Consider the following 19,288-nt stretch of genomic DNA (forward strand, 5'->3'; position numbering starts at 1 on the left):
AGTGGCAGTTCTCAAAAGTTTGCACAGTTGTTGCCTTTATGTGCTGAACCTATGTAACATATGCTTAGTTTTACATATTTTAATGCCATCTAGATGATATGAGGCCAACAATGAAAAGGTCTTAACTTTGTGAGTATTCACAAATATGTGAAATGCATTTCTAACATATTTATGAACATTTAAGCGTCTACGTCAATAATTCAACTGTAAGTGATGAGGTCCAATTTCCTGAAAGTGTGCAAAAGTAGAGCAAAGTTTGTGTAGGATAACATGAAGCAATAATATTTCAAGACAAATATATTGAATGAAACTGAATGAGGAATGCAAAAGATATTCCAGCATTATCTTAGATTCTTTAAACCATGGCTTAAGACCAAGATGGTCTGTCTCACGGCATTTCCTTGCTGAAGTAGAATTTGCTGAGAGTCTGTATAAGGTGAACATAAACTTGGTGTTCTTACAGGATTTGTGGTTACATCACCATGAAACCCCATTGTATTTCCTGGGGCTACAAATGTTATGTTATGAATTTTTTGTAGAGCGCTACTAATGCTCGAAGGTGTCTAGGAGCTAGCTGAAAAACGTCAAAGTACTACTGAGCTGGGTGCCTAGGGGCAACATAAATCCAGGGTCTCTTTGAAAAGCCGAGTTTTGATGGCTTTCTTGAAGGCTAGGGATCTGATTTGATAGTGATGGGCAAAGCATTCCATACCTTGGAAGCTCTGCAAAAGAAACTTCTGCCTCCACAGGTAAGTCATTTGCATCTGAGAACTAAAGAAAGCATACAGGATGCAGACCTGAGTGATCTGCCCTGTTTATACCAGTTAATGTTATCCTTAAAAAAAGTAGGGCCTTGGTTGTTCAGAGATTTATGTAATACAGCAAGCTTCACAGACAATTTTCTGCCTAACAGGAAGCCAATACAATTTTCTAATATGATGAGAGACTGATAAGTATTTGTGAATGTTAAGAAGTAAGCAAGCAATGGCGTTTTGCAGAGATTGAAGTCTGTTTAAAACTGATTGTTTGACAAAGAGTAAAAGACCATTGAAATAGTCTAACTTGGACATTACCAAGGAGGTAACGACCAACTTCTGTAGGTGAGCTGGGATAAATGGCAGAAACTTTTTTTAAATCCTGAGCATAAAAAAGCAGAAGAGGTTACCTATTTTACATGGTCGGCAAAGGACAGTCTATTGTCAAGCAGGATTCCCAGATTGAGTGTTTCAGAGACTGGGACTGGTAGGGGACCCAATTCCTGTGGCCAGCAGGAGTCTGTCAAAAAGAAATGATCTGTGCCAAAAAGTAGCAGTTCTGTTTTGTGCGTGTTCAGTCTCATACAAAGTTTTGACATCCATGTGCTGATTACGCGCATACAATCACAAAATATGGTCCCAGTAGTAGGGTCCATGCTTTCAGAAGAGATGACAATTTGTGTGCCGTCATCATAGGAAGTCAGCGAGAAGAGATAGGATCTGATTAAACAAGTTGGGCACTTAACATAGACATTAAAAAGAGTGGAGCTCAGGGAAGAACCCTGTGGAAACCCTCAGCGGATGGAAAATGAGGGTGAGAGAAATTCACAGAGACATACCTCTTCAATTGGAGAGGAATGACTGTAACAAGCCGTAGGCTGCTCCAGTAATCCCAATGTCAGCAAGGCATTCCAACAACAGCCAGTGGTTGATCATGTCGAAGGCTGGTGAGAAATCAAACAGGATAAGGGCAGCCTGCCCTCCTCCCTCAAGAGACCTTATGATTTCCTCTGTGGCTTTGATATGGACTGTCTCTGTGCTGTGATTACTTTGAAACCCAAACTGGGTTTCATTGAGGATATTACTGGTGCTAATGTACTCTGTCAACTGCCTATTTAGGATCTGTTCAGCAGTTTTAGCTGGAAATGGAAGGCGGGAAATCGGACGATAATTGGATAGGTCATTTGGGTCCAGGTTGGGTTTCTTTATCAGAGGAAGCACAGAAGCTTTCTTCCATGGAACCGAAAAACAACAGAGTTTGAACATGGCCTGATATATATTAAGAAGGGCAGGGGTAATGGTCTCTGCTGCTAACTTTGTCACTTTAGTGGGCGTGGGTCAAGTGGTGACCCAGATTTGGTGGAAAGAATAGGATGTATTATTTCCTCTTCTGTAAGGGGCCTAAAGCCCATAAGACGAGGTCCATTGGCTAGGGAAGAGGATGTATGGGGGGATGAATAAGGTGTTGAGTTTACAATGACATAGTCACTGTACACATCTTTCACTCTCTTTTGCAAAAAGTTAGACAGTGTGTTGCAAAAGAATTGGCTGGAACAGATTGTAGCGTCAGTGGGGTCTGTGGTCAGTTTGATGGTTGTGTGAAATAATGCCTTGGTGGAATTGACAGAAGCTTCAATTTAATTGGTATATGATGCAGCTGTTTCCATAGCAATCAAGGCTTTTTTATTCTGCCAGACAATTCTTGTGCTTGGTTTTCTCCGGCTCACTATAATCAAGCCTCCATCTTCTCTCCTGACACCTGCAGCTTTGTTTCATGGCACAGAGCTTTTTCAGAAAACAGCAAATGGTTTACAATTTACACAATGGAAATCCTGCAAAAGAAAGGTCACGTGTAGGCTTTTGACAAACAAGCTGAAATCCTTCTGATTTGCTACATATCCAAAAACATTGGCAGCATTCTAAACCTTTGACTTGTTCCAACAAAAATGTATTTTGGGTGCATTTAGCCCAGGCACCCGTAATATTTCTAAATCAATTAAATTTTTGGAGAATTGCAGTGATGAGCTGTTTGCTGCCAGGCACCTTATTGTGGACACAGGTCAGAGGCATTGAGACAGACAGAAAAAATACTCCAAAAATTACATGTTTCTGAATATTGATAGGAAGATAAAAAGTTGTGACAAAAAGTGCATCCTCAAAAATTTGGGAATACAGCATACTTTCAAAAACAAATACAAAGTTCTTCATTTTAGGCAGCCATCCATATCACTATCATAGCTTGTCTTCTGGTATTGCCTCCAGTATGAACTTATGAAGTCAAATTTTTTTTACGTGAAGCATGCTCACATTTATACATGCAACATAACCTCCCTCGCTATTCTCTTAAGATTTATATAGCACAAATGTGGCCAGACCATATTGGAGCACTTCACATGTGCACTAGTTAACCTACACTAGGTCACATTTATTTTTAGGCATGGGGAGATTGAGTGATTTCCCCAGAATCTGAGGATGTTGAGCCAACACCAAAAACTCAAACCTGGTTCCCCAGTTCCAAGGTCAACAGTTCAGGCTATAACACCACTTCCTCTTTGATAAATCATCCAGTTAACAATTAATATTCTTTATTATTTCTTAATATAAACCTACCATTAGCCCCAGTGATCTAAGGTTGGTATGGGCAGGCACTCCTCTAATACATAGTATACAAGACACAAGCAAATGGCTGAGTACAGACATTGTTGGAGCAACTGGGATTGTAATGTAGCAATTGGAAACGAGAGGTAGTTATATAACATGGGTAGTGGTAGAAATCCATTTCAGTATTTCAAAGATTGGAAAGAATTGCTACACAGTAGTCACCAAGTCTTCAGAAATACTTGTAGAATAGTCTGAATATTTTTCAAGCAGTTGTAAAAGAAAAAGTGAAGTTCTAAAATGTGTTGTGAATCGTAGCTGTAATTAACCTGTTAAAAAGCAAGGTTAAAATGTAACAGTGGTTTACTATGACAATTTGCATAAAACACACACCATCTCCCTTGTGTGACCCTTAGTCTCTTCCCTTTAATATAAATGTGGTCTTCATATCCACTATGTAGAAAAAACTGAACCTGAGGAAAATGATGGCTGCCCACAGTGCAACTATGAAAGTTTTCTTTCTACAGCTTGAGATTCTCTAGCAGTGCCTTTCAGAATTACTTTAGTGCCACACTGTCCTGCTTTTAATAGACATTGATAGCCCAACTGCACAGCCAGCTAGAACCCATCATCTGAAGCCCACGTGTGAAAGGGGGTACTTGAGAGCCAAGCATGCACTGTGAGACTACAAAGGTAGAATTCCCACTCCCGATGCCCATCCCAAAGGCTTTAGACAGTTGTTGGGGTCTTGGCTATCAGATCCTCAGGATACCTTGGACCCACTTCATCCATTCCGTATTGAGGGAAGTAAGACTGGGCCTTCATTCTCTTAAGGCCTTCCACGGTGGGTCACTTGACCTTCCCTCATGGAAACTGAACCCATTTGCTATAGAGTCCATTTTTCATTGCACTTGATTGGGGGTTTTCATAATTTCTCTACTGGCTGTCGGCCACGTCCCATTTAATTAGTTTTCATTTTGTCTTTAGAAGATTTCACCCACATTGAAAGTCTACTTGGAAATAAATAGATATTCAGAAAACACAACTTCTAAAAAACGCTGTATACTGTTTGCAAAACATATCTTCCTGGCAATTCTATGCAAACCTTTAAGACTAATGTATACAGAACATATTACATGTTACACATACAATAACAGCATACTCTCCCAGCTAGACTGTAATAATTTGTTTTTAATGACCTTCCAGTAAACAAACACATCTTTGCAGCAATGACCTTTTCAGGTTTCTAGCTCTTTAGATCTGAGTACCATTGTGTGAATACAAAATCATTTATGTACTTTTTCTCTCTCCTACACTTTTTTCCTGCAAAGAAAACAAAATAATCTGCCAGATACTTAACGGAACTGCAGGGACCTTCCCTGTAGTTGTTTACATCGCTGAACTTGGATTTGCACAGACGGATTCGAGTGTACCATTCAATTTCACGTACAAGATCCATGTTTCCAACATTTCACCTACTACAGGAAGTGTTGCAGGTAAAACTCGGAATTGTTACTGCTTATAAAATCATTGATACTGTGAACGTCTTGGAGCTATGTCAGCGTGCATCACAAAATCCACTGTGGCAAAAAGCAAACTCCAAATGTATCTTTTATTAACACTGTAAATAATGTCATTTCCACAAAGCTAACTTTTTACTTTAAGTCAATACCTGCATGGCACTGACACACTGAATGATGATATTGAGTGTACATGGTATCTTGGTGTACAATTTTAAATCAACTAATTTGACTTAAGTTTGTATTAGAGGAAGAAACCATTTTGTGAACAAATGCATCGATTTTACCATACTAAAGTGGCCGTGCACAACTGATAAAATAAAACCAAATTGATTTGGATAACTATGCAAGCAGACACTGGACCTACAAAGAAACAGAATAAAAATTCAACATTCAAAATTAAAATAACAGGCAAAGGGAAAAGATTGAGAGAGGCCATTTGCAGTGCCTATAGAAAGGCACGTAAAGTTCTATTGTACCTGCTGCAGAGACTAACCTAAAAAAAAAACCTTCTCGATGCAGAAGGAACTAAGGAAGATATCCACAAGTTCAGAATTCCAAAGGCAGCTGGTTGCAGCTGAGAAACCTCGCTGTGACATTATAACTTGCCTGAAATTTGCTGCTCATGGTTGTTGTCAATAAATACCTCATGATCTACAACCTTAACACAAAGTAGGATCATTTAAGTTATGACCCTTGCCTCATCAGTCACACATCTCAAGTCGAGAATTATGTAGTGCAAAAGCACCCATCACCAAAGTGCACACAACTGGAAAGGTTATGAAATGCAATGTTTGATACTGGTAAGTTACAGGTCTAACCTTATAAAATCATTTAGATTGGAGACAAATATGAGCCGATTCAGAAATATAAAAGTCAAAGTTGAGAGATTAAATAATAACTCTAGTGAGTAGTCTACTGGAACATTGAGAGGTGATCCTAAGACATTCGGAATGGCAACAGTTTGATTTTAAGGAGTGATGGTATCTAGTCCTCAATAACAATGAGGCAGTCACGCCTATGGTAACAAAAAAGCCGATAATTACACATTCAGACACAGTTTGGTGTTTTCGGCATATCAGTGAATGGAGATGCTGAAGCCCTGCACCAGATCTCACACCTGCTCTCTGTAGACTTGAAGAGCAAGGCAAACAGGATCAACCTTGCAGACATGTTATGTGTCTTGAAAGGTCCAGTCTGGAGTGCTCCTTCTCTAGATAGTGATTTAGGCTAGATAGCACCTATAAAAACACTCCAAGACATGCATATAGTTAAATTGGAGATGGCTCACCAATGGTTGACTTTGATGAAGTTGGGTCTCTTCTGAAGGCCCTTGACACCTAGATTCCCTATTAGAACTGTTTTTTATTCAAAATTGCCAATAATGGGATTCAGTGTATGGCTGTTTACAAAAGTCAACATAGTCAGGAAAAACGTGTTAATTGCAATAGGTGGCCTGTTTTAGGCATATGTTTAGCACAAATAAATGAACATACTGTTACACTTTTGTGACAATTGTCTCACTCACAGGTTACTTCAATTACAAAATGAACTAAGCCATCAAAATAATACACCATGCGTCAGATATTCTATAGTTTACCAATAATATTTACAGTAATATATATATATATATCATATAAAATAATGCAATAAAGTATATAACAATATATGAGGACTATAACTGTGATACAAATCATTATTAGATTTTAACAAATATCAAATTCTTTTTAAATTAATTAAATGAAACTAAGCAATGAATAGTAAATGCATTACAATTAAAAAATAAGGGTTTTCAATGCAAATGTTTTCACAAATAGGTATTTATTTATAGTGCTACTTATCTCATTTGCTGATTAATAGTCATGCTTCACTTGATGTTAACTGTCACTTCTGGTATTTCTACATCTAGGTAAACAAAGCTGAGAATTAATATTTTAAATGGCGAGCTAATATGCATTGAAAGTGTTTCTGTGATATATATGTCTGCTTTACAAGAAGCAGATAAATAAAGTAATTGAAAACGCCAATACACTCATTTTAACAAACAATGCATTTTGACCCAACTGTGATACACTGGGGGAACATTGAGATATCATCGAGCATGCAATAGCCATTAAATCATTTACTTAATTTTGTTTTTAGGGGGAACTCTGTTGACAATTACTGGTAATGGCTTTAATGAAGAATCCCAGGTGTTTGTGGATGGCAACACATGTCATGTTGTTGTAAGAAATTTGACTGAAATACAGTGCAGAACTCCACCTGTAAGTGAATCATGCTTTGTCCAATATGGTCACTCATTTGTACTTTTTCATGGCACATACATATATTGTGTTATGTTACAGTAGAAAATATTGTTTCAGTGAAGTTTAGTAAATAATCAGAAGGAATAATTTGTTGATTTTTTTTCTCACTGGAATGCATATCTCCACGCCTTTTTCAATGTTTTGGCTTAATGATCATGTTACTACCCATACACCTTGAGCATGCAAAAGCCTCTGCTTTCCAAATTCTTAATAACTGTTTCCATAGCTTTTTAACATGGCTTGACAGGGGGCTTTATTTGTATCTATTGAGTCATTTGTGCATTACTCTGCTATTGAGAAGGCTCAATGAGCGTTAATATCAAGAAGTTTGTTTTAAACTTGTGAAATAGATAACATAATTGCATTGAATTTCAAAGAAATATATAGGTTTGGTAAAACAAATGGAGCCACATCTTCAAAGGCTGTTCATGGCAGGGTAGGTGGCTGACTTCAGGGGGGTTGGACGCAGGGCCTGGACACCGGCCAGGCCCTGCATCCACATCCAAACACCCACCGTACACAGTTGAAAAGCCAAAATGGCTGGCTTTACTTATAGTAGAAATAAAATATTACTTTACATTGTGAAAAACTTTACATTAAACAAATCATAGAAACTCACTGAAAAAACAAAGGTCAAAATGACATTATAGTTACTACGGATATATATATATATAGATATATTTATTGCTGGACCTGGCCCTTTTTGAAGGGTCATGCCCAAACTTGTCGCCTCCTTCCTCCTATTATTTCTGACCAGTTTTTTGTTGGATTTAGAACTTTGGGCACTTTACCACTGCTAACCAGTGCTAAAGTGCATATGTTCTCTATGTAAATTATATTGGTGATTGGTTTATCCCTGATTGGCATATTTGATTTACTAGTACTTCCCTAGTAAAGTACCCTAGAGGTGCCCAGGGCCTGTAAATCAAGTGCTACTAGTGGGCCTACAGCACTGATTGTGCCACCCACATGAGTAGCCCTGTAAACATGGCTCAGATGTGCCACTGCAGTGTCTGTGCATGCAGTTATAAACTGCCAATTCGACCTGGCAAGTGTACCCACCTGCCAGGCCCAAACCTTCCTTTTTTATACATGTAAGGCACCCCTAAGGTAGGCCATGGGTAGCCCCATAGGCAAGGTGCAGTGTATGTTAAAGGTGGGACATGTACTGATGTGTTTTTACATGTTCTAGCAGTGACATACTGCCACATTTGGTTTTCACTGTTGCAAGGCCTATCTCTCTCATAGGTTAACACGGGGACTGCCTTTAAATATCTTTTAGTGCAGTTTCCCTTTAGGAGAAGATAGAGATTTGGGGTTTGGTGTCTCTGAACTCACAATTCAAACATATATGTTTTAGTAAACTTGTTTTTTAAATTGTCTGTTTGAAAATGCCACTTTTAGAAAGTGGGCTTTTTTTGGCTTAAACCATTCTGTGCCTGCTTATGTATTCCCTGTCTAGGCCAGACTGACAGTTGGGCTGTTTGTGAATCTCCTCTAGACAGTGACACAAAGGGAGCTGGGATGTATCCTGCATATCCTCATGGGAGCAGTAGTCACGTACACCTGAATGGGCTGTGCCTGCCCACACACAATGCAGTCTCCAACCCAATGGTGTGTGGCTAGGGCCAGGCCTGGGTAAGGTAGGGTTTTGCGAACAACAGAGACTTTCCTTTGAAGTTTGCCTACTTCAAAGGCAGAAAGGGGTTTAAGCAGTGGACCCAAACCCCCAGATTTTCAGATCACATCTGGAACCAAGAGGAACCTCTGCCAAGGAGAAGAGCTGAAGAGCTGGAGGAGGAGTACTTCCCCTTTTCCTCTTCCCCTTTAGCTCTTTCTCTCAATCTTCAGTTTCCTTCAATTCCTTCTTAGCATGTTTCAGTGCAACTTCAACCCATAGCACCATCTAGTGGCAGGAACAGGTTGTGGCTATATGGCTTAACCACCACAGAATGTTTCTTCTTCTCTGAAACTCCCTGTTTTGTTCCTCACTGCAAATGTTTTCTAGCCTCTGAAAATCCCTGGTATGTTCCTCGCTTGAGGACCAATAAGATAACTCCTGCTTTTAAGTACCCTGTGAGCATACATGCATGCAAATCAATATGTACATCTGTTTCCTTTGCTTTTTAAAGTTTCCCAAGGATCTCATGTCTGGAATGCATAGGTTGTTCAGCTTGGCTGGGAAAGAAGGATGGGCTAACTATGATTTTCTTAATATACTCATTTGTGTATAATGGGGGCTCGCTATCTGATATATTTTGCATGCACAGACATTTTGTCACAACAAGCAACAACAACAACCCACTAAATGGGTAGAGAAATATGCTGAGCTCTTGCCGTGAAGCCACCACTCTGCAACTATATATTATTCAAAAGAGAAACCTTTACACCCATGGCAGCCTAGGTATACAGTTATTACAAAGGACAGCTATGCCTATTGGCATAATTAATGATTCAATTATGATTCATCAACAATAATTATTGTTTTCTTTTAATGCACCAAAGTCTATAAAATGACAATCACTCCATTTCAAACTTTGTTGTACTTTATACATACAACAACCAACACAGGTTTTGAACCCTTATGCGCTGATATGGATGGTAGTCCACCACAAGTAATAATGTCATTATCTTGTTAAGTCCAGTAAAGAAAACAGAGCAGACCAAACAGTTAAAAGGTTTAACACAATCCCACTCTAATTTGTAAAAATAGAGAATCATTTAATTACCAAAGGGACACCAAAACAACAAAAATCACATAACGGGAACTAGAGATTTGATTTTTTTTTTAATTTGAAATCAAAATAGTGGCGAATAGAGGTAAGCACCAATGTGAGTCAACTGGTCATGGTAGAGAAGAACCAAGGCATGGTTTCAGACTGACTGACCCAATCAGACTTTTTACCCTGAGTATTAGTCATTTAATTTCATCAACTTTATTCAGCCAATACAAAATAACCATAAAAGCACATAAATATAAATACATAATCAACATACTGATATCCTAATTCATAATACAGACACTAACTAACCATAATAAATAAAACATAATATATAATAACATTAATACTGACCCCCCAAATTCACAGTAACAATTATCATAAAAAGAATAATAAAAAGCTAATTTATTTCACTTATCCAGTTTCACCAGAAATAAAAACAAGACTTTCCCTGACTTGTATGGTGTTTAAGATATATAAAGCCACCATAATACATACATGTTTATTGTTAAGTGTTAACAAAAATTCCAGTGCCACCAGATAGGTTCTCATGCTATTTATTTTAAAAAAGAGGTTTGAGATAAAAAAATTCTAAGATGTTCATAAAACTCACAAAATAACATAAAATCAGAGTGCTTTGTTTACTTATCCCATCACAGGGGCAACTGAACAAGACCTCATACTAATGCTACCAAATGATGCACTATACCCAGTCTTAGTCTTGTCAGAACGAACCAGTGCTGCATATTAATAACACCAAGTTGGTATCCTCCTCTACTTGCCTCCAAAGGGACATATATATGCCAGCAGTGGATTTCATGGATTCATTTGTTTTCCTACCTTCAGCCCTGTGCTGCAAAAAAGTGCCCTTTATACATTTTTTTGATAATCCCAGCACTTTCTGGTTTTATATGTATATTGAATACAGAGTCAATAAAGGTGAGCCATGGAATACGCATAGCATTATCCAATTTTAAACAATCTAGAATAACTTTCTTTGTGAAAACTGTTTCCTCCTTGAACCAAATACTACGCCATAAGAGCAAAGGGCTCACCCACAGCGCGTCCTCCAAGAATTGGAGGCCCACCTCTTGATGTACAATCCAATTAGATACTGAAGTAGGTAAACATAACAAACGTTTTAGAAAACGATTTTTCTCTAATTGTAAAGTGGTGCTTTTTGTGTATCCCCGTAGATAATGCTCTAGCCTTGTAGATTTTTATCATAGTAGGAATAGGGCGACTCCCTAATTTGCTGGCAAATCTAAAAATGGCACCAGAGTTCTTTCTTATTGTATCCTTTCCCGAATAAATATGTTGTTCCCATTGCCCATTGCTCGAAAACAGTACACCCAAGTAACTAAAAAACCTTACAGTAGTAATCTCTGTATTATGGATCTTAAAACTCCTGCATTTCTTTATGCTTTGGCTAGAGGTCATAGTAAAAGTTTTAGATTTGTTAATCACCATACCCTTTGAGGTCATAAACTGTTCTAGACTGTCCATTGGTTTTTGAAGCCCCACTGAGGTCCTAGAAATCAGGGCAACATCATCAGCATAGAGTAATGCCGGTACGGGACAGTCTGCCACATAGGGGGCATCCGGCATCCACCTGGATTTCCTGCAGGAATTTATCCACCCCATTAATATATAAAGAAAACATAACTGGGCCAGTACGCAGCCATGGTGAATACCTCTACTAATATTAAATGGGGAAGTGCACTCTCCTAATTGGCCAAAGGGGACTTTACATGTTAAATCTGCATAAAGGTGGGCAATGAAATCGATGATGTATCTTGGGGTGCCCATATCCAGTAGTGTCATCCAAAGAAGGGTATGCTCAACTAAATCAAAGGCACTACTAAGATCTAAAGCAGAGGTAGAGAGCCCCTTTTTTGGCCTTTGACTACTTCCCTATGATCAGATCTAAGTTAAGACATTGCTCTATAGTGCCTAGTCCTGACCTAAATCCAAACTAGGCAGGAGAAAGAATGTTATTATCAAATGCCCATTCATTGAGTCTTGCCAAGATTACTCTGCTAAAACATTTCATGGATGAATCACTACTGATAGTGGGCGATAGTTTTTGGGATCAGCTTTGTCACCTTTCTTGTATATAGGTATAATGATGGATTTGGTCCAGGACAGCGGGATTTCCCCGGTCATGACTGTATTAAACAGCCTTGTCAGAATAGGTACCCAAAAATCACTTTAATATTTAAAAACATCCGTCGGTACCCCATCTGGGCCTGGGGCCTTATCCCCAGCACTAGCTGAGATAGATATGGTGCTATGTAAATGGTTGGGATACCTCAACTCCAACTGCTAGGTATGTCTACTGTCTCACTCCTTATCTTGAAGACCTCTGAGAAGTGTTCCACACATGCTGCACAGGATACGCTAGAACCCAGTTCAAGAGGTGCCCATTTGGTCAGAAAAGGGGCATTTACTATTTCCCAAACAATTTAGTATTATTTTTATCCGTCGCCAATGCCAGATTTGCCCGTGCCTCTTCCCTCAGCTGTTTCTTTCTTCGCTCCAGGGCTTCCCTGTATTTTACTTGTAGTGACTTGATTGCTACTGGGTCTCTGGGAGATATATGATGGGCCAGTTTAAGATCTCCCCTAGCTTTTGTGGATAGATGATCAAACCACCCATTATTCTTCTTAGTCTCCCTGAATTGGGGGTTTTATGTCAGAAGGCCCTTAGTATGTGATATGACTTTACTAAAACTACTGGACAACTGTGAGGGTTCTATTTCTTCTTGTAAGCAGTAATTAATTTCAGACAAACACCCTTGTATAATATTCTGTAAAAGATCTTCTGGATCCACGTTTTTCCATTTCAGTCTCACCCCATTTGTTCCATGTACCTCTACCTGGTTCGCAGTAATATGGAACTCTTCCTTGGGGCCCCAAAGTACTTTTGGAAGAACAATTGGATCATGATCGCTCAGTAATGACTGGCCAATGTAGGGGGTATCGCATACATTATTGGCAAATGATGACCCTACAATATGATCAATTACAGATGAAGAGTTAGTGCCTCTAAATGATGGTATTACCTCCCCATTAACATCTCGTTTACATTCCATTAACATCAAATCATATTTTGACAAAATCATATTGAGTGCCTTTCCAAAATCATTATGATAAAAATGGTCATATTCGACTCCCTCATGACTGGTTATCCCACATGTTCGGGATATTGGTAGGAGACATGATTGGATGTTAAATTCAACAACCAAAAAAATTAAAAAATTAGACTGAATAGAGCTTAGAAATTTGTGTAGGTTCTGATCTAATGCACGGGCTACTCTGCAACGGGTAGAATCGAAAACATTGTTATAATAGTTAATTAATACCACATCGATAATACTCGTATACTTCAGCCACAACAGTTGAAAATTTGGGTTCTCCTAGGAGGCCTTTTTAACTACTATAGAGAGTTTATTTTAAATAAGCACTTGAAGCCCACCCTTGGCCCTCCCGGATTGGGAATGAGAAGCTGGCTGGAAGTGTGAGGTAAATCCTTGCATATGGACCGGGGAAACACATCATGTTTCTTGAATACATACCAGGTCAAGTTTGTTGATGATATTACCCCACTCCTCTGTCTCAATCTTACAACGTAAACCTTGGACATTCCATAGCAAAGTTATTGCGTTCTTTAATGTTTCTAATAAACTCATTATCCCCATTCCTTGCTTCTATTTGGCTATTAGTACTCAAAAAAATCCGGATTAATTCCCTATGGGGGTTAATAGTACAGGCCTCAGAGTCCGACCCTTCTGTCTCCTGGGCCTCTGTGGGGACATTACTATGGTCAGTAAACTTTATCTTTTCAGTGAGCCCCACCATATTGGGCCCCATTTCTAAACTATCCACGTGCCCCCTATAGTTGTCATTATCTGAAAGTGTACTCAAGGCCTGATATCTATTACTTAATGGGACTGGATGGTTATGGTAACAAAATGTAATTGGCTCAGAATAGTGATGTACTGGGGGGGTGCCCTGATTGTGCAGATTGCAAATGTCGCTAGAATGCACCTAACGGGAACAATGATGGAGTATTAGCATGGTGTTGGTGGAAGGTAGCCCTAGCTAAAATGTCCCTCACAAGTCTAGGGTTCCTAGATCTCCCCCACATTCTTTCTCTAAAGGACCCACCCAGTTTACTCTTCGAGTTAGGATGGTTTGGTGGGCATTATCTATTGTAAATAAATTGTTTTGGACCAGCCAATGTAATACTTTGTTCTTCAGAGTCCCTTGGGATTCATTCTGACCTGGCCATAAAGGGGGAACATTGGCCATGATAATTACATAGGGGCAGCACTCTGGTGGTAGATGAATAATTGGAGGATCCTCCCTCACTTGTAATTGGGCTGGTGCGTTGCACGTTAGGTTCAAATTGTTGCCTGGCTGTGGTATACTATGTGCTTTAGAATTTGTAATGGGTCTTGAGTCGCCCGGAGGAAAGCCATGCAGCTTTTTACTAATAGTTGTACACTGTATACTAGGTTGGCCTTCGCCATAGGCCACCCTTCCCTCATCTAGGGTATTATGGGACCTGGCTCGTTTTGTGCAACATTCTGTACAACAGTTGATTGGGGAATAGGAGCCACAAAGGGCATAGAACGTTTCTGACACATAGCCATTAATTTCCCCACCTACCCTTTGATTTTATCAATGTTTCCTCCGAGTGGTTTAAGCAGGTCATTAAAGGCAGATATAAGGTTATTCCAATAAATGGGTTCAGGATTAGCTGGCATTATAGGGCCCAGTTCACTACTGGCCCCCTTTCTGCATTGTTTCCTCCATTTAACGGCGGGAAAGTGATTAACTGATATAGGGGTAACAGTAGCTGCGTCCATACACTCTGTGTGGTCAACACCATTCCTTATGTCCTCCAATTCTAGAGTGTGATTAGTATCAGTTACTAGGTCTATTGGTCTGGGGGGTCCCTCTGTACCTTCACTCGGTCCAACAACCCCAAGGGATAGACGCCTTTCTGCAAGATCAGTTTCCTTGGAAATGACTCCCACCACCCGTACCAAACAGGAATCGGTTGTTGAGCAGCATGGTTCAGTACCTACCTTCTTAGCTATAGCTTTCTGTTTGCCCATTGTTTTGAAATAGATATTAACACCCACTTCAAAAAATCAATTTGCAGCTGCAAAGGGGGGGCATCCAATAGGGAATCAATAATAGCACACTTAAATGTCTCCTATACTTGCTTGGCAAACCTATGGTCCTAAACCGTTTTATAAACAGCCTAATAAAACCTTAATCGATTCTAAGGTCAAAAAAGTAGGCTCAGCACAGCCTCATTCGGCCACGGATGGGTGCAGATGGGCCCGCTATTGGCCCGGTCTTGTCCCGTGCAAAGGAAAGCGCCTGTGAAGTTTATGTGCCTTTGGGCACTGCAGAGCGTCGTAGGCGGCCTCCTCCCGCCTGTGTGCCTGGTAAGTGTGGTCTGTTTCAGCTCTTCGGCCGCTGTGGCCAAGAGCAGAGTGTTGCGTGCAGCAGAAAGCATGTGTAAAGTTTATGTGCCTTTGGGCGCTGCAGAGTGTCTTAGGCGGCCTCCTCCCGCTGGTGTGCCTGGGAGGTGTGGTCCGTTTCAGCCCTTTGCGTCCTGTGGCCAAGAGCAGAGTGTTGCATGCAGCGGAAAGCACGTGTCAAGTTTATGCGCCTTCGGGCGCTGCAGAGCGTCATAGGCGGCCTCCTCCCGCTGGTGTGCCTGGAAGGTGAGGTCCGTTTCAGCCCTTCTCCCCCTGTGGCCAATAGCAGAGTGTTGCGCGCAGCAGAAAGTGTGTGTCAAGTTTATGCACCTTTGGGCACTGCAGAGCGTCATAGGCGGCCTCCTCCCGCCTATGTGCCTGGGAGGTGAGGTCCATTTCAGCCCTTCGACCCTGTAGCCAAGAGCAGAGTGTCTTAGTCTTTTTACTGGAAGTCAGAATCCTCAGTTGGGAAAAGCAGCAGGCTGTGGCCAAAGAGGGCACCGCAACGTCAGAAAGCTGTTGAACGAGGTCCAAGTGATGCCATTGACTTTTGGCAGGAAAGCTATGAGTTAAAGAAAATCGAAATTCGAGCCCAGGGAAGGTCCTTTGGCAGCCAGATACTTTTGACTCCTTCACCTGGTTAATATTTCTACATTTGGTCTTAGGGCCTGATTTAGATATCCTGTCCACTAAAATCCAACTCCCATATCTTCACTGTGTAAACAGGGTAACTTGTCTGCTAGGATCTAAATCAGGCCCTTATTCACTTTTTTGGAGCTTGGATTCTTCCAGCAGAACAAGGCTGGTGGACTTAGTGGAATTTGGCTCCACAAGGTCAGATACCTTTTCTGTGAGGACCCGCTGAATTGAATTTGCTGCTGCAGAAAATCTCCAAGCTGGAGCAACCTGAAGCTTCAGTCCAGCAGCGAATGCACCCTCATTTGATTGGCTTGGCATATTGGTCTCTGTCATCTAGAGGTCTATGGAACCAAAATATTTCCAAGTCCTAGGTTTGAGGAGATGTTAGGGGGAGTAGTCTGTGACACACTCAATGCTCCCAGGACCCTAGGGACAGCATTTGGAGCTCAAGACTCACTCCCCTACAGCAGGGGTTAGCAGGGGGTCAGGGAAGGTCTAGTTAGAATTGTAGGAACTGGTCTTCTATGTAGTTACAGGAAAGGCATTGTGTAGCTTGTTGTGTGCATGTAGCTTAATGGGAGGTCATCCTTATGACCCTCGGAGTTCACTTCTATCTCTTGGGTACAAGAGGAAACGCAAGTCCAATCTTCTAGGCTCTTCTCAGATCTCAGACAGGAGGTTTTATCTGCTTCTCATCTTCCACAGGTCCAGTAGTGTTCTGGGGGTAACATGGGAGCCACATTTGTGCCTGGTATCAACATTTTGGTAGGGTGAATCCTGGCTTATGCCTAACCAGTCAGGTTAATGTTTTGAGGGATTAACTTACCCACCTTTGCAATATTTCCTGTGTAACCTTCTGCAAACAATCCCACAATGTCCCTCTCTACCTAAACCCATGATGGCAGAACATGTTTCCTCTGTGCAGAACTTGTGTACCCACTATAGATGTGTGGCCCTTGGAAATGAGCTACTCCTATTCTGTGGTCACTCTAAGACAGTTCTGGAGGCAGCTCCTTTCCTACTGGGATTGGTGCCTATCTGCCGGAAGGAATGCCCTGCCCAGGTATAAGCTAACATTTACCTGCAACAAGGTAGGCCTCTTTGAAACTAGTCAAGCTCCTTGACACAACCTACTAGCCACCACTATCAAGGGAATACCAACATTTCCTCTCCCTGTCACACAATGCAGCTCAGCAAGTTGTCTTGCTGTGTTGCGGTGTGTGAGGTCTAGGCAAACCTTATTTCTAGGTCTGTAATTGACCAGCTGAACATACAAAATACCCAAGATGTTACTTCTTGTTGTTTCAGAAAAAAACAAATTGAGCAATATTGGGCAAAATGCCTTCATTCTTTGGCTACTGCACTCAAAATATCCACAATCTATTTTCTCTTTTGCAGGGACAATCAGGATTTGTCGATGTCGATGTTCTTGTCAATGGAATGAGTGTTACTTTAACAGGCCATTTTCTCTACATATCTGCGGGTATTCCAGTAATTACAGATGTTACTCCAGATACAAGCAGTGTCCTAGGTAAGATGTTATGCATAGACCGCTGAAATAAGAATCTACACGTGTTGAAGAAGGTGTTTGTAAAAATGCATGACTAAAACATAATAATTGGTTTCAAACATTTCCGCCCCATGTGGTCAGAACATCTTTACTGAGTCCATTGTCTACACAGAAACACTTATACAATGCCGGAGAACACAGGAGGACACTTGCTCTGGTATTCTCAGGACAGTGCACCTACCGACTTGAATTTCCACTCCTGAGGTCTGGAAAGTCAATGGTAACCACCTCGGATTTTAACAGTAAACATTCAGTCTCATGTCAATCGGTTGGATTTCATTAATAGCTGCTTGAAAAATTAAAAGAATCGTTGAATAGGAAGGTTTTTAATCAGTGTGTGAAATATACTTAAACGTTATCAGTCAGTCATAATCCATGTATTCGATTAATAAGAAAATACACCATAAAGGCACAATAAATATGCAACACATCGATAATAAATTCATCTAAAAACAGTGAAGTGTAATCGACTAAAAACAAAATAAGCAATATGCATTATTAATCTTATAAGAATAATTAATACTGTCATCAGCAATAGAATCGGCTAAAAAAAACAAAATATATTAGTTAATATCATGCCGAAATAAGTAATACATCACTCAGATCAGGGTTATTAAAAGTTCATTGCAAGCCTCAGTTTGACGGGCTCTCTTAAAAAAAAACTTGCAGAAAAACAAACGTGCTGAGTGGGAGTAATTGTAAGAACATTAGAACTGGTCTAACTTTAGTGAAATTAGAATTCTTTAGAAGTGGAACAATAAATGTAATCCTCAAATGGGCATTAAATCAACAAAGAAAGATAAAGTGTAAAGTGTCTTGATATGAAGATGAATTACATGGGCAAGGAGTCAAAATCCCAGCCTGATGCCACTCTCTCAGGACGGCAAGTTAAACCTGTGACATACTTAGCCTAAGCCTAATTAGTAGGTAACAAGTGTTAATGCTGTTAACCATACCTAGGTAAGACTCTAAGTGTGTGTGGAACTCAACACGGACAAGAAGGAAGTCCTCATCTTTGGGAACAACACCTTTCCATGGAAGGACACTTGGTGGCCTGCTGAACTTGGCCCTTCCCCCACCCCGTCAGACCATACCCGCAACCTCGGCATCATCTTAGACAGTTAATTATCTATGCTTAAACAGGAAAAAGCAGTCTTGTCCACCTGGGTCCATACCATACGCATGCTCTGTAAGATCTTCAGGTGGCTCCCAGTCGACACCAGAAGGACCGTCATGCAAGCCCTCATCACCAACAGGCTGGACTAAAGTAACACTCTTTACATGGGAATCACTGCACATCTCCTGAAGAGACTACAGACAATGCAAAACTCAGCTGCAATACTCATCCTTAACCTCCCCAGACAGATTCACATCACTCTGCACCTCAAGAAGCTGCATGGGCTCCTGATCCAGAAGATATGCCAGTTCAAGATGCGGAGCCATGCATACAAAGTCCTGCACAATGAAGGACCAGCATACGTCAACCAACAAATGACCTTCAACCAACCCACCAGACACCTGAGATCTGCCTACCTCTTCCTCACAGACACCCACCCCGGATCCATCGATCCAACAGCAGGGGACACTTCTTCTCTCACCTGTCAGCCAAAGCCTGGAACAACCTTCCCCTGCACCTCAGGAAAGCCACATCACTCCGTGAATTCTGAAAACGACTCAAAA

The 19,288-nt window shown here is 40.6% G+C and overlaps 1 protein-coding gene across 2 annotated transcripts in view; it reads left to right on the forward strand.

The window, feature by feature from the left end:
- The window catches only part of LOC138282759 (fibrocystin-L-like), a 455,872-nt gene that overhangs the window by 162,947 nt on the left and 273,637 nt on the right, over positions 1 to 19,288 (forward strand). For both annotated transcript variants that reach the window (XM_069220630.1, XM_069220631.1), the window contains exons 31-33: positions 4,685 to 4,849; positions 7,016 to 7,137; positions 17,437 to 17,569. In XM_069220630.1, coding sequence (XP_069076731.1) covers positions 4,685 to 4,849; positions 7,016 to 7,137; positions 17,437 to 17,569 — 420 coding nt within the window. The remainder of the gene's footprint in view (positions 1 to 4,684; positions 4,850 to 7,015; positions 7,138 to 17,436; positions 17,570 to 19,288) is intronic.

The sequence above is a fragment of the Pleurodeles waltl genome, chromosome 2_2, assembly GCF_031143425.1.
Source record: "Pleurodeles waltl isolate 20211129_DDA chromosome 2_2, aPleWal1.hap1.20221129, whole genome shotgun sequence".
Classification (NCBI taxonomy): domain Eukaryota; kingdom Metazoa; phylum Chordata; class Amphibia; order Caudata; family Salamandridae; genus Pleurodeles; species Pleurodeles waltl.